The 20971-nt window shown below is 29.0% G+C and overlaps 1 protein-coding gene across 6 annotated transcripts in view; it reads right to left on the reverse strand.

Moving 5' to 3' along the window:
- Srrm234 (Serine-arginine repetitive matrix 2/3/4) overlaps window positions 1-20971 on the reverse strand; it is a 49402-nt gene that overhangs the window by 5560 nt on the left and 22871 nt on the right. For 4 of the 6 annotated variants that reach the window (XM_067051110.1, XM_014428262.3, XM_014428261.3 and 1 more), the window contains 7 exons: window positions 19920-19982; window positions 18401-18529; window positions 17541-17616; window positions 13349-13395; window positions 11120-12913; window positions 7189-7305; window positions 6464-6595 (listed from right to left, as the gene is read on the reverse strand). In XM_067051110.1, the coding sequence (XP_066907211.1) occupies window positions 6464-6595; window positions 7189-7305; window positions 11120-12913; window positions 13349-13395; window positions 17541-17616; window positions 18401-18529; window positions 19920-19982 (2358 nt within the window). Of the gene's footprint in view, window positions 1-1553; window positions 2814-6463; window positions 6596-7188; window positions 7306-11119; window positions 12914-13348; window positions 13396-17540; window positions 17617-18400; window positions 18530-19919; window positions 19983-20971 lie in introns of those variants that run through there. The other 2 variants (XM_014428264.3, XM_014428263.3) reach the window with 2 other exon arrangements.

The raw sequence follows: 20971 nt of genomic DNA on the forward strand, positions 1-20971 counted from the left end.
TTAAGCAGATTTCATAATTTTTTTTTTTGAAAAGATAAACAGTTGATTGCAAAAATGTTATAAAAATTACTTCAAAGGCCAACTTCAATCACCACCTTGGTCATAGGTGTAATTATTCCTAGGTTTATTATTTTTCCATGTGTTATATCTAAGAATCATAATTCCAGATCATTGATGGTTTTTTAAACAAATTTTTAACATCTGTTATTTTTGAAAAGAGACTCAGTGGAAGTTAGCTGCAAAAATAAATAATAAAAATATCTTGAAAGGCCTACTTCAATTGCCACCTCAGTTATCGGTGTAACTATTCCTAGGTTCATGTACCATATATCATACGTTCGTAGTCCATGTATTATCTCTTAAGCCATAGTTTCACATTTTAAAATCAAATGACTACTTGATTATTCTCAAGAGGCTCGTTCCAGACCTCATCTCAGGATATAGTCTAAAGGGATTTTTAAGAATAAAATTTAATATTTTTCTTCATAAATGCTAACCATCATTTCATGTCAATAAAAAAGTATCAATTGTTCAATATGAATATAAAAAATAAAGATACCACTGATATTCATTTAACGTGGCTTTGTTGTAGTTGCTTGAAGGGACTAATTTCTTTGAGGTTAGATATCCTTATTTACCAATTTACTCTACCTCGAGTAGAAAGGTATTTATTTTGTGGGTTTTAACTATGTAAAATTCAACAGTTATAGGCTGAAATGAAACTGGTAACCCCTTCCTTCCTGGTTTCCCCCTCTCATCTCCAGCTTTTGTTTCGGGGAATCTTTTGTATTATATTTTATTCTATTATACATACATATACATATATATGTATATGTATGTATGTATATATATCTTTTTTATCAATGTCATGTTTTAAAAAGTTTATTTAATTTTATAGTATTTAATATTTTCTTCTCAATATACTTATCGCTGCTTTGCTTAAATTTCAGACAAAAAAAAAATTTCTTCTCTTCTCCATTTAACATATTCGATACATTTTAATGTAGTCTGTGACATGTGACATCCCTACTAGCTTTAGGACAGTCTCAAGGAGGACCTCAGTACAGAAATTTACTCAAGTCTAAGGCACCATCTGGGGAATAAATCTATCCAATTCAGCAATAAATCAGAACTGTTTTTTTCGTCAGATGTACCATTATCTAAGCAAAGCAATGTAATCAGTTATCACATTTTCTGTACCTTATTTGTAGCATTGAAGAACACCTGGAAAGAAGGGAGAAACATCAAAATACATTAAATAGATGCGCTATTACTGTGAATTTTTAGTAACCGCCTTTCCAACTACTTCTCGGTGAACCTTGATTGTAATTTCAAACTTCATTTTATATTCTCAGATGGCTGGATCAACATTGTTTTCAGCCCTTATAGAAAAAAGTTTTAGGGACAGTAATTCAGGGAATTACTACAAAATTTATGACTAATAAACAGAATACTTTACCAAAATAAAATTAATAAAAAAATAAAACCCAAACCTTAAAAAAAAAAAAATAAACTAAAAAACTAAAAGGATAGTGCTAAATAAAAAACTGTGCAAGCAGAAAATTCATTTATTGAATTATAAATACACACAATATGATGTATTAAGCTCTTTCAGTTTGTTTTGTTTCCTTTTTTTAATTTTATTATTTAAGAAGTAAAGCTTATTACTAAAACACAATCAACAATATTATATTTAAATACACAAAAAATAATAAATAACAAAACTGAACAAACCGAAAGAGCAAAATGTAACAAGAAAAAAAAAAAAAGAAATTAAATAAAACACTTACATCTGAAATAAAAATACAACCTTATATACAAAATAGATAACAAGTTCAAAAAAGGTCATGCGAAAATATGGTACAAGGCTGCTAGCTTAATGAAATTTCTAAAGAGCTCAGCCTAATTATTGGTTCAAAATAAAAAATTAAACTGAAGATTTTAAAAATAAATACAGTCAGCTCAGAAATATAGATCAGTCACCTGTTAGCACCTTCTTAAGTCTGATCTCTCTAAGAAATTATTTAAAAAAAAAAAAGTAAATTGTACATTGACAAATTACTAATCACTTAAAATTTCTCATGAATAAGTTTATTTATACAAATAATTACTTGTGAATTATAAATAATAGTCAAATAAATGAAAACGGAAACTGAAGGAAATGTATTTGAAATGTATTATTTTTATTATTAAACAGGAGATTAAAAAAAAATTCTATTATACTTTATGGATACTACAGTTCTGAAGAAATGTATACTTCTAAAGGTACCATTTATATAAAAAAAAAAATCTAAAAATTAAAAAAAAAAAAAGACTAATGATATTTAATACATTTAGTTTTAAATTTTAAAGTACCTATTTTTTTAAACTTTAGTATATGAGAAAACAATATAATTTATCAACTAATTAGTCTAGTGATACATATAAGATATACAGAGAATAAAGTAGATTAGAACTTTCCAACATAATTTATTTATAAAAGTTGAAAGTATGAATTTTTCTTAAGCAGAAATTATTAACATATGGGAGAACACATAGTCAAAATACTTATATACATCCCTTCAGAACAAAAAGTTTACCAAACAGAAACATGTTATATAAATTAAAAACACCACACCTCTCTTATTTACAAGAGATAATATGAGATCTTTAACTGTCATATCACTTGATTAAACTTCAAATAAATTCCCTTGTATAACTATGTCCTAAGTCCTTCCTAATTGAAGAAATGGCTCCCGGCTTGAATCTACATCGAATACTAGCTTTTCCAATAATTTGTAAGCAGTCATTCGTCTTTCTCTTGCTGTTCATCGCTTGAAACAAAATAAACAAAATCATAAGTGAAAAGGAAAAGAAAATTGATTAGGATATAAACAAAAACAATGAATGAAACTCCCATATTAAACAACTCTGTTCAGTTCTTCATTTGTATTACTTTTGTTAATGCCAAAATCACGGAAGTTTTAACAATGATTATTAAGCATGTAGCTGCTATTAGATAACTTTAAAGAGAAAATTTGAAAGATAAGGTTCTGAAACTACAACAATGAGTCACTTATTTATCACAATTAATGAATACAGTTGAACCTCTATATATTTAATTTGAATTGCACTTGAAAAAATTCAATACATAGTGAAATTTTAATTATTCATCATTTCCATAGCAAGAACAAATTTAAAATAATAATATTTCTTTCATAAGGCTAAAGGAATTAAATTAGGGGAAAATAAAATAAAAGATCAAAGTCATGTTAGAAATTAATAAAACGCTTGGTCAAACTTCGCTGTTCGATGCAAACAATTTTTGCCCAGAACTTCCCTCTAACTGAATTCCATCAAAACCTAAATCTTAACTATAAACTCATCATAATAAATCATAAGGTTTGACCAAACAAAGTCCTACCATCCAAGTTTCGTGTAACTCCTAGACTGTCTGCCCTTTGGATAATTCTTTCTTGGAGCAGTATTTACCCACTGTTACCGATATATATAATAGAAAACTAAGGCAAGTTGTGTTATCAATTTCAAAATTCAAAAAATCATAATTATATTGTTAATACTTTTTTTTTAATTGTTGGTGGATATTTAATTGAGACTGTGCCCTACTTTTCATCTTCATAAAATTTACGATTTTTGAGAATACATACTAAATGTGTCTGACACGGGCACAAGCTTATTTTAGTGATAGAATCTCAAGTGCCACTGTTGCCATACTTAATGCATCCCGTTAGGGTCAACATAAATAGAGGCATTCGGCGTAAAACATAGTATCTAACATTTATTGTAAATTAAAAGTTTTGGCATTAATGGATTATTTAAGCCTGATTTCATTGATTTTTGAAAACTTATTAAGGAATTTGAGTTCATATTAAAAGAATAATGTTGATATCAAGTTATGATAAGTTTCTCTGGGCCTTGTGGGAACCCTGGTTATTAGCTTACAGGAAATGAATAGTAGATTCTGAAAATGGAGACAAAAGGTGAGAAATCTTTAATTAAAGTTGAGAAATTAGGATTTTTATGGGAAAAGTTTTTATTTTTAAGAGAACTTAAAAAAAAAAATCATATCTTGACAACAGATTAAGACAGAAACATGAGGTTGGGGTACTGAACTACATTTTTGGAGAACTAACCCCTCCCTTCTTAATTACTCTGACACACATTTTATTGATTATTTTGTCTCCTAGTGGGCTATTTTAAAACTAAATAAACACTATATATGCACTGGGTAAAAAAATTATTCGCACACTTAATTTTACCAGTGCAAAAAAAGTGTCAAATAATAATTATAATTTGTATGTTAAATATATTTAATTTGCTATTAATAAATTTTCTTGTTTCTTCAAAGAGACAAATGGGCTTTAAACAATAAAATACTTAATATTGCTTGAAATGAAATAAAAATATTTGCTAAAATTTATGAGTTATTTAAAGTTTTTTATACCAATTAGTACACAATAGCTTACATAATAATACACTTATTTTTCATAAAAACATTTTTTTATTATTAAAAAAAAGGAGAATTCAATTTGTCACCTCAAGTTTATACAGACTTTTTTGAAGCTTCAAAGATTAACTTTAATCTACTTAAATATTGCTAAGGATTTAAAGTATTAACAATTATAATTATTTAAAATTGATGATACCTGATGCCTTATTTTTTATTTACCACATTTTAACCACCTAAACATTTAATAGGTCTTTTAGAAAGAAGCTAACATAAACTATTAATCACCCTCTCGTAAATAAGTCTATGGCATTCCCTTGATATTTATTAGCTGCATGAAATATTATAACTTTTTTTTTATTTCACGTAATTATAACAATATGTTCATACATAAAGTGCATTTCTTTAATAGTTGCACATATGCCAACAAAAAAATAAATAAATAAATATATATTAGTTTGAATTTGTGCTTATATACTCCAAGTTTTTCCTGATAAAACAAAAATATATTGATTTTTGAAACATGAAAATAAAATATATAAGGGTTCAAATGTATAATAGTAGTTGAAATTTGATAGTCTAATTTTACCTTTTTTAAAAAAAAAATAACCAACAAAGTTATGAGTAATGTAGTTTTTTTGGGGGTAATTTATTTAATTCATCATCAGTTCACTATTGTACCAGATTTTAGATCAAAAGTTTACTAAGTTCAAAGAGAATAAATACAAATTTTGGTTAATAATTTTGGCTTATTGAAGTTGATAAACCAAATATAATGTTTAGACTAAAAATTAGCCAAAAAAATCATTAATTAGCTAAGAGTTCTTTTAGCTAACAGTCAAATTGTTTGAGACAGATGAAAAAAATGAATTGGCTGAGTTATAGAGTAAATGATAACAGAGAAGCATTTGATATACTTTCACATCTGGTAACTAGAAGTGCACACATTCACTAAAAAAATGCATTCTAACAAGGCAAAGTAATACACAATACTTAAGCTAGACTCAATTAAATAAAGCTAACATCTGTTTCGGAAAATCGAAAAAATAAATTAAAAAAATAAAAGAATAGCTAATAAAAAATAATTTAAAAGTGAACATGCAAATATTGAGGACTCCTGCTTACTTTTTTCAGACGGTAGCTTGAATGTTCAAAATATTTTTGGATGGAATATGTATGCATATTTAAGATTAAGTAATATCTTATATAGTGTTTGAAAATATAATTTTTTAACAGTTTGATCAATTTAACAAGCTAGTATTACCAGATAAAGTTTTCAGACATGAAATTTTGAAGATCTATTAAAGATTTTTATAACAAATGTTAACTGAAGGCTCTTTCTTGATATTTCCTCAATTCGATTGTAAATAAAGTATGATGTCTACTTGTGCTCAATTAGACATGCTACAACAAATCAAGTATTCAATACACTGTGTCCTGTTTATATACTGTAATAAGCAAATCATCCTATTGATCATCTCTGGTTTCATATGTATAAAAATGGTTAGGAAATAAAATTGAACTTTTGAGTATTAATTTAACATAAGAAATCAAAATTCCTAAAAGAAAATGGACATGTTTCTAAACCAGATAATTTTATTGTTAATGTATTTATAACGAAATAAGTATAGATGTTTATTGTCGTCTCAGTAGGTTTGAATAAATAACTACTACTACAGACTTTTATGTAAAATGACTAACTGAGCACAAATTTCTCATTATACTCGTATTTCCAATTTTACTAGAAAAAGAAAAAAAAAAGTCAGTATTTCAGAGTTATTATGACTATTTTGACATGATAGAAAGACATTCTTTTGTTGTTCGATGTATGCATTAAACCAACAATGTTCAAGTTTAAACAATAACCATTTCTCCCCCTCCCCTCTCCCTGTACTAAATATGGATATCATTCAAAGCTACTGAATCTGAAAAAATGTAAGTGATCAGTTCGTAAACCTTATTGTTCAGGCAAAATCTACAAGAATAAAATACTACAATAGGATCTTATAACCTTACCTAGTGATTCTCCTCCTATCTAAGAAACTAGGAGAGCCATGCCTCCGAGGAATAGAAGGGGACCTGGACCTAGAGCCAGACCTCCAACTGCTGCGAGATGAACTGCTGGAAGAAGGGCTACCAGATCTACTCCTATAAACAATAATAGAAACCATCATAATAATAGAGCAAGCAAAATTGGCGATGAGAACTAAATTTTATTTGACTGTTAGGATATAACAATGTTTATTAATTAATAAGAATTAAATTTAATTTGACTGTTAGGATATAACAATGTTTATTAATTAATAAGAATCAAATTTAATTTGACTGTTAGGATATAACAATGTTTATTTTATTCTTTCTTGGTTTGTTGTAATCCTCAAATCATTTGAAAAATCAAGCAAAAAGGATTAAATATTCTATTACATTTCATACAAGTCTTTCTAAATAAAACTTCTACCATACTATCGAGTTTTGTAAATTTAATTTTTTTGCAAGCAGTCACTTCAACATCGACATATTATCGTATGTATTATAATCAGATTACATGGAATGTCAGCTATATAGGGAGTTGGAAAAAGGACTTATGTTAAGTCTTAAGATTCTTAGGATATAGCAGGATAGAACTAAGAGATTAAAAAACTAAGTCTTCGAATAAGATGAGAGGATTAACATTTTATTTAAAAAAGGACAAATTCTGCCTAATCTTTTTCAATAACATTAATATGCAAGTAAAAAGATACCTGCTTCGAGATGATGATCTGGATTTTGACTTAGCAGGAGAGCTGGAATTCCTTGAGGGTGAACAGGAACTGTCATCATCACTACTTCTACTGCTCCTAGAGCCAGACCTAGTATAACTACATACAATTTTTAAATCAGAATAAAGTGTTTACAGGAAACTGAATAGAGGTCAGTTAAAAACAAATTTTAATATTTTTATAAGATGAAATAATGTTGGTAATTCACCACATTGTATTTAGAAATTAGTATTTTCATAAAAATATTCTTACACTCAGTGTCAAAATGTGAGACATGCCCATTGAAATTTAAAAAAAACTTTTCACATTTTTTTTATTTTTGATTGCTATTATTTTTTAAAGCATGGTTTAAAGTATAAATTATGATATTGAAATGGGGACAATCTTCTCAGACCTGGAGGATTTTTTACATCTAATATCAGTAAATATTGACATTTTATATACATCAAAATGATACGACACACTTGTTGTTTACTATTTTCTTAATCCTATAGAGTTGAAATCGTTAAAATACCATTTCTACTTCACTGCAGAGTTGAATTTGTTTCAAAATAGACCTAAAAAGAACATGAGTTATGGGAAAAAATAAGTATTTCTCCGAAGAAGAGCAACATTTGATTTCTTCAATCCACAAGGATGGGATGAGTTGTAGGGAAATAGCCTACCAAATCAACCGGAGTTTTTCATCGGTCGCAAAGTTTATTTGGCACAGGAAGACATATGGAAACCACCATTCTATTGGGAGGCCCAGGCCCCCTGCTTTGACATTACGAGAGAAACGGAATATTCTTCGAATCACATCCAACTCAAACTGTAAAACAACAAGAGCAATTGCTGAGGAAGCTGGAGTTCAAACAAAACTAGGGAATGTCCAAAGATCAGTAAAAAAGTCAAAAACAATAGTTAAAAATTAGACTTAAAAAAAGAAGACAAAATTTTATCAAGGCGCCAAATGGGAGGAGGAAAAGTTATGGTTTAGGCATCAATTGGTTACAAAAAGAAAGGAAATTTGGTATCTACTTCATCAAGAGTGAACTCAGCTGAATATAAAAATGTGATAGAGGAACAAAAGCTGACTTTAATGACATGTCTGAAGGCACACCAGTTTTCCAGCAAGAAAACGCCCCAATAAATTCAGCAAAAATTATTAAAGACTAGTTTACTTGCAATAAAATTGCAACCTGAACATTATCGACAAAATGTTTGGGGAACTCTTTCAAGAAGGGTCTACTCCGAGTCAAGACAGTTAGGAACAATCAAGGATTTGAAATCTGCAATTCTGGCTTCATAGGAACAATTATTTTTACCAGGGAGCATGTCTAACATTTTGACGGGCCTTAACTTATATTTGAAAAATTAAAAAAAATGTATTTATATTTGGCTTGATACAAGCAGGCTGCTGATTAACTTCAGGTGACTGATAGTTTATTTTAATACCATTTTATGGGTAATTTGAAAAGATGGGAGGGTAGGATTAACAATTTTTGAAGTGCATCTAACATTTTGACACTGAGTATAGGTGCTTCCAACCTAAAAAAAAGACTTCATATCCATAATATAAAAACATTAAATTAAACGCGGCCTTTGAACATGGAATATACTATTTAATAATAAACTACATAGATATTAAATGAAATTCAATGAATTCAATTTTTTTCATGAAACTGTAAGATAAATAAACAAGTGAACACCAATGGGGAAATCATGATTCAATAAAAAGTGTTTTTTCCATAAACAAAAAAGTGATGACTGAAGAAAAGTTTAAGGAGGTTGAAAACTATTCAACAAAAATGGTTAATCAATCCAATGTGAAAGGATTTACTATCACTATCAAAAATACAAGAGTAAAACTGTGGAGCTACTATCTTCATTCCACTCAGTACAAAAACCAAAAATAAAACTAGACTGTACTAGCTAGAGTCACTGATTAAATAACATACCATACCAAAAAAAAAAAAACATTTCTGGCGACCGAACATGAGATGGCTCAGTTTCGACGGGCACACGGATTCTTCTCAAAGGCCAAAACTAGATATCGGCAGTCCCAGATTACAAAAACAGTCAATATATTCTAAAAAAAGCCATCTCAATGAAGAAGATTTTTAGACCATATTATTATGAAGTTATGTGAATAGGAGTTATGAGATGCTGTGAGGTATAAAATTATGATAAAGAGAATTTGGATGTAATATTTGGGTATGGTTCAAGCCTTCAAGTATATTTTTAATAATTTATATTTTAGCATCTGAAAAACTATTTGGGTTTAAATCTTAATATAAAACTAATAATACAATAAAGAAAGCAAATAATACTGAAAGAAAAACAACTAATTAGACAGTAAGGATTCTTAGATCACTGTAATTTTTGTTTGAACATAGCTAAGTTTTCAGTCATAATTTATTAGCTTAACAGGAGCATTCTGGTATAGTATTGCCTTCATAGTTTACTTAAAAAAGTTTACCTAAATTCTTAGTAACAGTATTTCTTAGTAGTTGACTGTTTATTTAACTGTTGTTTAACAGTTATGTTTTCAGTTCACTAATGATAAAAATAGCTCAAGTTAAATTTGGTGTTCAATAAAAACATATCATGCTACTTCATGGTACCCTTTTCTGAAAAGATTAATGATCCATGCATTCTGGATTTGGAATATACAACTATGGAAAATATGGAGCCTTCCTAAAACTTGGACCAATCAAAAAATTCTGTACAAATACATATATGTAAAAATCCAGTGATAATCTATTCAGCATGACTAATGTACAATACAAGGACGAGGAACTGCCAATTACTTCAGATATTACTAGCATTACTTTGATTATAACCAAGATGGAGGTCATTAAATAATCCATCATTAAATTTACTCATAAACTGAATTTTGTTTTGCAGACAGAAAATTTAACATGAAATTTTTTTTTATATCTATTCTAATAAATTATTGAAGCAGAGAGGAATATAATAACAGGCTAAGTCCATATTTAAGGAAAATGAGTTATTGGAAAGAAACAGCACTTTTCCTGGTCCTGCATGTTTGAAATGAAATCCAGCGAGTCCATCATACTCCAGTATTTTTATTACCAATTCAACAAACTTAAAATTCAAATGCCTAGTTAATCCAAGGACAATTAGTTTTCCCTAAAATGTCATTCACTGGACTTGGAGTATTTTACTTTACTAATAAATTGGAAACTTGTAATCAATTCTATGGTTTTATTGATAAAAAGGTGTGTGGGTTTCGGCGCTTCGCGCCGAAACGCGCCTGACGTGACAACTTGCTCTGGTGTCTCCGACAATTTTAAACACTTTCTAAAGTCACTTTGTCGATCACTGTTAGATTTAGGATCATTTTCTCGTTTACTACCCATGTTCAATAGTTCAATACAAGTAGTATACTGATTCAATCTTGATATATAGTAGCTATTATAGATTTTTAATTAATACCAAAATTTTATTATGCGCATATTCCTTATTTCAGACATAATTTAATGATCAGAATACATCATTACCCCCACCACCGCACTCTCCGTTACGCTATACTTTTGCCTACATGACTTCCAGTATCTATAACCTCAATTACCCCCACCACCGCACTCTCCGTTACGCTACACTTTTGCCTACATGACTTCCAGTATCTATAAACTCAATTACCCCCACTACTATACTACTAAGCCAAGCCCATTCTATTTCCGTTACGCTACACTTTTGCCTACATGACTCCCTGCAATCTAATTTATAAGACGTTGTCACGTCAAAATATATCATTTAATATGAAAAGAAAGAATGATTACTGGTCAACTGTTGGCTATTTCTGAATAGACTGATATATAGTTCAGGAATATATGAGGACTGAAAAGTATATAAAAGTATTAGAATTCAATAATCCTAAAACTTATTAAAATAAAGAATTACTCACGAAGATGAAGATGAAGATGACCCAGAACTAGATGATGATCCTGATGAGCGACTCCTGTTCCTGCGCACCGTAGGGGATGCCAGAGCGGTCCTATCAATGGGTGACATGTCCTCTTTCCTAGGAGGGGTGATGTCAGGGCTCGATACGGACTCCGCTTTCACAGCAACAGCAGCTGCTTTCTCAAGGCTTTCCTTAGCCTTGGCAGCCAGACCTGATTTCAGCTTCTTCAATGATTCCATTTCCTTTTCAGTGACATCTTGTTCTAGTTCTCGCTCACTACCGGCTGCCTCTTCTTCACCACTAGAATCATGCAGTCTTACAACTGGCTTTGGTTTCAAGATTTCTTTATACCTTTCTGGGTACTTTTCAACAGGTGAATAACTTAAACTAGACCTTGAACTTGATCTCCTTCCAATTTTATTCTTATCTGATTTTCCTTTGTCTTTTGCAGGAGATTTTTCTTTAGAGACACTCTTCTTTTTGTCTGATCTAACTGTCATTGGACTTTTGGAAGGAGACGGTAATTTTCTTGTAGAACTATCAGATCTTTCACGCTTATTTTCTTTTGATAATTTTTTTTTGTCTTCCTCATTGATAGACAATTCTCTTTTATTTTTAATGGTTCCTTCTACCTTTTTGGGTTGTTCACTTGATTCCCTACTCATTGATTTTTCTTTTCTGAACTTGTCTTTCATTTCTTTATAACGAGACTCACCTATAGTTCGACTTTGAATTTTATTATCTCTCTCTTTTTCATCTTTATAACTAAAAGATTTTGATTCAGTCTTTTCTTTACTCCTCCTGCTCAAAGGCTCAGTAGAACCCCTGCTCCTGCTAGCAGAACGACTTTTTCTATCTTTACTGTGGCTTAATTTTCTGTATCTCTCTTTCTCTTCTTTACTGTAGGATCTTTCTCGCCTTTCATTACTTCTACTATAAGAACGAGACTTCTCTTCTTTACTTCTACTATATGAGCGATCTTCACGGTAACGTTTATCTTTGGTTCTGATCATCCTACTTTCCAACCGTTCCTTGCTTCTACTACTAGATCTTCTATCTTTCTTAAGATCTCCCCTATCCCTAGAGCGACTAGACCTTCTTTTGTCCTTCCTAGAACTTACAGTGATTTCACTTTTCCTTTCTCGACTTCCTGTCCTGGATCTTTTTCGGTTTGATTCTCTAATAACTTTGTTTCGATCCTTTCTTTCTAAACTTTCACGTATCTCTTTCTGTTTGATAGGACTAGTATCCTTCTTTCTAGCATATGATACAGGTTTTTCCCAACTGGTTTTGCTAGTAGATCTTCTTTCTTCTCTACTACAAGATCTATCCTTTTTCATTTTATTCTTACTAGATGATCTTTCTTTTTTTTCTTTGGATCTTTCAAGATTTTCATATTTTTTCTTGATTGGAATATCTTTTGTCTTCTTCTTCTCGTCTATTTTCTTTTTTTCAGGACTCCGGCTCTTCCTTTTTTTAACAGAACGATCTGAAGAAAGAGATTTACTTTCTCTATCACTGTATTTTCGTTTTAAAGAAGTATCCTTACGATGCTTTTGACTTTCTGTTTTGTTTCTAGATGGTGATGGAGAAACATACTTTTTATCTGGAGATTTACCCTTGGCAGATTTTAACTTTTTCTTTTCTTTTGGTGGGGGAGACCTGCTCGGACTTCTTTGTTTCTTAGATTTGGAAGGTGCTTTGATATCTTCTGAGGCGGACCTCCTTCTTTTTTTAGATGATGATTTTTCCTGGTTTTTCTTCTTAGAACTTTTCCCTTTGACTTCAGGTGAACTAAAATATTAAAAGAAAAGTGTAAGAGAGCATAATATTGTACACATTTCCAAAAACTAATATAAAGTATTATAATTTAAACCACCAATGGAAAAAAATTACAAAACTTTGAGACCATGATATAAATTTAGTGTTAAATTAAATTACAATATGAAAGAGACATGAAATTATTCATCTTGAGAATCATTTCTACATTTTTAAAAGAGAGAGAGAGAGAGAGAGAGAGAGAGAGAGAGAGAGAGAGAGAGAGAGAGAGAGAGAGAGAGAGAGAGAAATTAATTACAGAGATAAATCAATTAATTACACTTGTTTATAGAAAGCATTGTACAAAAGCCATAGAGTATATTCTGATTCAGTAATAAAATTAGATTAGATCCACTCATAAGATAAAAATAATTAATAAACATATTAATACAAAACAAAATGAAAGCATACCTCTCCCTAGAAGAGTCACTTTCAGACTTTTTACGCCCTCGGGATTTCTGTAAGCATTAAAAAACAACATGTTATTAATAAAAAAAAGTAAATTTTAAATTTGTATCCTCATCATCAATCAATAATGCACAGTAATCTAAATTTAATACTCAAATTTCAGCCACAGGCAAAAATATATAAGCATTTATCATAATCCATTAATGATGAGTCATAATAGTAATCTAAATGGCATTTTTTTCTGTTATTATCGATATTATTTTAAATTATAGAAATAAAACCAACTTACCAACATCACAAAGCAAAGTATAGGAAAAGAAGAGTATCATTGCAAAGGGAAATAATAAAAATGACTTGAATATTAATAATTATTTAAAAAAAAAAAAAAAAATGCAATCACTTTATTTTGAGATGAACGAATTTGTGCCACATTAAATAGAATAGATAGAGAAATAGAGGTATGATTATACTTACTAGATAATTTCATTCCACAGCGTGTGTGAAAACGTCCTTATTAAAGGCTAGCAATATTTCATAAGAGAGAAGAGAGGAATAATTTTGGTTTTCATTAAATTTAACAAACAACTTTGATTTAAGCTCATAATAAAAAGTTCAACTAGCAAAAAACAATAATAGTGAACGAACAAAACACAATAAAATATATGAGGAGTAATTGTGATTGCAAGATAATAAAAATGTGCAAATGATGAAAACAGAAATTTTTAATATCAACAAAGTTCTAGGAATATATAAATATATTATATTAAAAAGCACATTTATGTTAAACTTACATGGTAAAATATAAGTGAGAATTATTAAATTATTATGCATTTAAAGTTCGATATAGAACTTTCTAAGAAGAAAGTTAAAAAAAAAAAATCGACAAGAATGTAATTGACGTTTCATTACCATCAATTATTAAAATCATTAATAACCAGAGACCAGGATTTAATGTTATTATGTAACTAATTTGCTTCTTTTTTTAATTTCTAGTTCAAATATCTTCCCAAATAAAAACAATTTAGTCACAACTAAATCTATTTTTATTGTATGTATTTTTACATAAATATAAAAGACAAAAGAAGTTCTTAATTAATTTTTCGGAGTGTTACCATTATTCTTCATTGTTTGACAGATAATTTTTTCTATCCTTCATTAATTGTTAAAAAAAATAATTATTGCATGAGCTACCTACATAATTGTATATTTTAACACTTTTTGCTGTATATTTAGAGTCATTTAACCGCACATTAATATTTATGATTTTTTAAAAAAAGAAATCTGGTCTCTGGTAATAATTTAGTAATTGAATACTACTTTCTTTATTTATATAAATATCACACTATATGCGGGGAAAGTGAGACATCTTTTTAGATTTCAGTTGATGTTTAATGCTATACATTTTCTGAAATATAAAATATTCAGATATAATTTTCTATTTGCTGAGGACAGCTAGCTAATTTTTCCACAATTAGTTTTTCAACTTGCCAATTAGTTTAGCAAGTTGTTCCATTTTCTACAATTAGTTTCATTGCTCCAAAGATTTATCAAAAAAAAATTCAATAAATTACCAACCTGTTTGATAACCGAAGTATCAAAATAACTTGCAAAAATTGACAAGATTGAGAACAGAGTTAACATTTTTTACTTTTATATTCTAAGAATTTCTTAATAAAAAAAACAAAACAGTAAATTTCTGAAACATTCAATACCACCAATTAAAAAAAAAACATATAAATGTTGCTATAATGTATCAATAACTTCTTACAGTAACCCGCATATAATGTGATATTGGTAAAATAATAAAAATCTAAAACGTAATGATAGGATGTGTAACACAAATGGTCACAATCATGATCAACCTCTCAATATTTTAAATTATATGATGTAAGTATAAAGATAGATTTATATATATATATATTATAACAGGGTAAGCAAGTCTTTACTCTTGGATTGTTATGGAGTTTGGGTAAGGTGGCAGAATCGGCTAATCAAGGATAGGCTAAAACATTCAGGTGGTAAGGTAAGAGAAATGAAGTGGCCAAACCACTCTCCTAGTGTTCTTCTATTCATTGTGCTTTGTGCTTATTTTCAGTTTATGCTTTAGGTTAAGTACACAGGATGCAACTGTTCTGGAATGAAGGTAACAAATGGATTGAGCTTGTAACCATTTTGTGACAGGCAGCATTTAGGTCTGTAAATATGGAAATGAAATTAGTTCCTAGATGCTGCTAACAGTTAATGAAGTTACTCTCAAACATCTTCAATCCCATTTTGTTGTTTTGACACCTGATGAAGATTTTTAGCCTAAAAGAATACAAGTTTATACAACAGCATAGTTCTTAATAGCATTGAACAACTATTTCTGGACAGCATTATCTGTAACCATTTGTAGATAACTATTGCAAAATCACATCACATGCTTGTCGAAGTAGTTTAAGAAATTAACAAATGGCAATTTTAATATAAGAAACAAAAAAAGTGAAAGGCAACCAAATAATTGTGAAGTTAATAAAATGCAAGCTTTATTGGATGAAGATGATGATGATACTCCAACCCAACAAACAACAACTCACAGATCAATTAAATGTAACACAAGAAGCTGTTTCCATATGTATGAAAACCATGAGAAAGATTCAGAAGATAGAACAATGGGCCTCACGTGATCTAAATGAAAGACAGTAAGAAAATTAAAAACCAATTGTGAAATGATGCTAGCCAAGTATAAAAGGAAGACATTCCTCCATATAAAGAACTATGATGTGATGTAAAGAGGAAATATTTTGATAATCCAAAGTGTAAGTGATCATGGGATTTCAAGGTGAACCATCCAATTCACTGTGGACAGCACTACAAGACAATGGTTTGTGTTTGGTGGGGTCAGAAGGGTGTGATCTATTATGAGCTGCTAAAACAGTTAATACTGAACGCTACCAACAACAAATGATCAACTTAAATTAAGCTGCAATTAACCATTTTGATATCCTTAGCAAAACCAGTCAAGGAGACAATTGAGATGTTTTGCTGGGAATTTCTATCACATGCGGCTTACTCATCATACAAGGCTCCAATATTTAAAATTAGAATTTAGTATTTAAAAAATTTATTTAAGGAAGAATTTTTTTTGTTTTTTTGCAGTCTTCCATCAAAGACATTTGCTACTTTCTTTTTGAAGTTTTCATAGAATAGTGTTGTTTCAACAGCCCAATATGGGATCAGAGCTTTTTTTTTTATAGACATTTCTGGAAAAATGACTGTTTACTTTGTGTTTAATGTTATAACAAAAATATATCTTTTATATTTTTAATACCATAATAAAGTGCAATCATATTTTTTTTTTTTTTTTGTCAATGAAACAGCATGACAGAAGTTTCATGTTGATATTAAACAGGTTAGCAACCTTTGTCCCAAAACAGTGTCATCGAGTGTACTCAGCCTTCAGTGTTTAATTTAAAAATATCTTTTTGATATGAATATCTGATATTAATTTTAACAAAACATTTTTTATTTTTTCCATTCTTTAAATATTTCTAAAAAAAAAATAATTGTAAAATGTGAACTTTAAAATAATTAAAATCTTTACTAATGATAAGAAGATAGTTGACCGTGGGGGTGTAATCAATGATGAACACAAATAAGTTAAGAGAACTTATTTATTAGTGCCTTTAACAAGTAAGTTTTGACTTATTTGTGTTCTTCATTGACCACACCCCCAACCCATCTTCTCCTCATATATAATTTTTCCTGTTCAAAAATGAACTGCTATAAATAATGTCATTTATATTTCAAAAATTAAAATTAATTATATTTCACATTACTCTAAAATGAATTTTACCACATATATTTAAAACAGGAACAGATTAGACAATTACTCATGAATAAATATTCCAGGATTGATTAATAATTTATTTCATAAATAGTTATCCTTTTAATCAAAAATCAAAGAAATAAGACAAATTTGTTGGTAATAAAAAAACAAATTCAGTTTAAAGATAAATATAAAATCGATTAAAATATAAACAAAATTTATACTTTAATCTTTATTATTAAAATACAATAACAAACAGAAAAAATTGACAACTGATAAAAAGTTTATTTTAGAAGAGTAACATGAAATTTAACAAAACAAAACCAAAAAATTAAGGGGAAGTATTTCAAAATGCTGGGAAAAACATTTCATATACACATCACTCACCATTTCTTTTCCGTCACCTTTCCCATTGACTTTTTTTTTATGTTGCTTCTTCTTGTCATGACCACTGCTTTCATCACTGAAACAAAAGTACCAACTTGGTTAACTTTTTATTTATACCACGCTATTACAAAAAGATTATATCTAGATTATATTTTATTGTTTCCAGATGGAAAAAGTACCAAAAAGAGAATAGAAAACAAAATTTCTTTGTAAGGAAGGAGGTACCTATTTAAAACCATAACAAATATGAAGGGCAAAGTACAAAATTCAATTAAATGATGAAAAAAAATTATGAGGGCCAAGGGGCAATATAACAATTAAAAACAAATCCAAAACATTTCCAACATAATATATAACATATCCAAAACAATATAAAAAAAAATATCATCAGCTTGTTCCAGTTGATAAAAGAAAATTGCAAAATAAATTAACAGTCTTATTTATTTATAGCACTCACAAGTATTTAATTACATTGAAATGAAAAAAATCAACCTGAATTCTTTCTTTTTAGGACGGTGCAGTCAAGGAAGCATTCAACAGGAGAGAATGGATGAGAATAAACATAACAAGATCGAGGATTATGGATCCAGTTCTACATGCAAGCTCTATCTTATGGTAGAAAAGGCAGGATTATGAAGAAAAAGATTTATAAGATATGATGGACTATTAAGAAAATCTAACATTGTTTAGAAAGAGACAAAATCTTATGATCAATGTACATATGACTAAACAAGGATTCTGATAAAGTTGGAGATCTCTTTATTTGCCTTGACAACTTATTCCCTTAACTTTAAATTGGGATTAAATTAAAAATCTCCCCTTAAAGTAAGTGTAAATGAAAAAGAACTATCGCAACTAACCTGTCATATTCAGATTCTGAACTGCTGTCATCGCTTGAACTTGAGGACGATTGCCTCTTTTTTCTCTTTTTCTTTTTCCTCGACTTTTCCTTCTCTTTTGACTTCTTTTTCACCCTTGGAGATTCAGTTCTAAACATCATAAATAGAAAATTTATGTTATTAAAAAATAAAAACCTCAGCTAATTCAGCTTACGGCCGTTTACAACTAAAAATCATAATTAAAACATGAATGAACACAACAGAAATAACACCTACACACAACAAACAAATCTACAACCTTTCCTTCCTTCACCAAAACAAAATTAAAAAATGTGAGGAAACAAAATAATAAATTTAAATAAAATTACAGAATGTACAACATAAAAACAGCAATGAAAATCTATAAGAAAATTGAGGATTCAAACAAAAATGCTCATAATATAATTATACTTACAGTATTAATCAGGCAAGGTCGGTCATGGCAAACAAAATTATCTATCGTTAATAACCTCATAAAAAATAATTTTGCAAATAAATACTACAAAAATAAAGTTAATGTCTGAAACTCTCATGGACCTCCGAACCAGCGTATAAATTTAGTTATGATATTTTTAAACTCCTATTATAAATTTAAACTACAAGTAGATTAGTTTACAGATTAGTTTTAGAAAATTTAATTATTAAGATAATGCATAGTCACAAGAACAAACTAAGGCGGGTGGGTAACTGTTACCAAGAAATAATGGGAAATCCATAAAATTGTACACTATTAATATGATTTTGGGATGTAAATTTTTTGTTAACTTAACATTATCATTTGAGTTACTTATTTTAAGTTATTTCCAAACTCATTTGTAATTTTATTCTATTTGAAAATAAAACAGACAGACAATATAACAGGCCCACACTAATAAATAAATATATTTTATAATAGAATAAAATATAAATAAGTTCAGAATTAATTTTAAAACAAAATTTGTGATAAACTACAGTGGAAGATTTAAATATAATAATGATTTTTTTTATTTTTACAAAATCAATATTTTTTAAAATTTTAATACATTAAATAGTTACCCACCTTATTTTGGGCCTGAAACTAAAATGACAAATGAAAGACCACAAAACTATTATGGTTATCAATTTTACTATAAAAACAGCTCTGATTCCAGCTGGTTAAGAGGGTTAATTTTCAAATTAAAACCGAATGAAAAATAGGGAAAGAATAGTTTAAAGGGAATACTACTTAATAAACACATCAAATAGGACAAAAAGCTGAACTTTGCAGTATAGAATGATAAAAAAACTAATAGTATTTATCTCCATTCATCGAAAAGGTGATCAAATCGGTTAACTGATGATGAATTGAATGTCTTGAGTCGTTACAATATGTACATTATGTCATACGCATTGTTTGCGTATCTTACCTGAACATGATGACTTTATTTATCCTTTAAAGTGTACTACGTGAAACAGAAAATGGAGGTATTACTTCCAGCAAGCTAACTACTATTAGTCTATAAGATTCTATGATATTTAGTACCTGTCTCGTTTATGCTTCTTTTGTTTCTTCTTTTTTTCTTTTTTTGATTCTCCTCCAGGCTTTCTGAAATAAATATATTTATAATTATTATTTAAAATGATCAGAAAATTCAGTATTGACATTATTATTACAAACTGGTAAGGGTTATTATTTCTATTAATTATTAATTCATGTCTTTTTCCAATTTAAGGCACTTTTTAAATATTGCTCAATTAAAATATCTTAAGTCTCCTCTTCCTGTTATAAGTAAATATTTAAAAAGTGATATAGAAACATTGCTACATGGGGATCTTAGTGGGGCAAGTCCTGGAGGGAAGTATTGCTTTTTTTTTGTGTGTCTGTTATGATCTCTTCTTGTGAGATTGTGACATGCTGTACATCGAACAACCTACTTGCTATAATTCTGTTTGAAAAGTCAGATAAGTAAGGCTACCACGGAGTGCAGAAGAGAAGGGTTTCATGCCATTTTCCAATTTCAGGAACTTTTTAAATATTACTCGATTAAACTATCTTAAGTCTTCTCTTCCTGTTAAAGCAAATATTTCAAAAGTGATATAAGACCGTCGCTCCCTGTAGGCCTTAGTGGGACAGGTCTGGCCAGGATGAATCGCCATATATATTATATGGATCAGTCGAGTTACTATGAAAATTTTTTCTAGTCTTCTAAAAAAATATCACATTAAATATTCCAATCCCACGAGCTAATTTAAAGTGCATTAATTAATTTTGTTGGATATATTTATAAAATTTACAGAAAGATAGATTACAAAGAACAATAAATTTATAAATGTAAGTGATGTCGCATCTAGTACATTTAATAGAATCTTTGAAGTTAGTTAAATAAACTTTATTTTCAAATTGCATTGTTTTCTCTTTCTTCTTCAAGTACAAAAGATTAAAAAAAAAGTGAATGGGTTTCCTAGAAAAACAACATGTATAAAATATCTTTGAATTTCTAACAATATGCAAGGGCAAGCATGATAGGTTGAGAGACTAGTCTGTATTAGAAAGAGGAGCTGAATGCCCTCATCCAGATGGGAAAGATTCATACA

Source organism: Halyomorpha halys, unplaced genomic scaffold (genome assembly GCF_000696795.3).
Source record: "Halyomorpha halys isolate HHAL.00 unplaced genomic scaffold, Hhal_1.1 Scaffold708.1, whole genome shotgun sequence".
Classification (NCBI taxonomy): domain Eukaryota; kingdom Metazoa; phylum Arthropoda; class Insecta; order Hemiptera; family Pentatomidae; genus Halyomorpha; species Halyomorpha halys.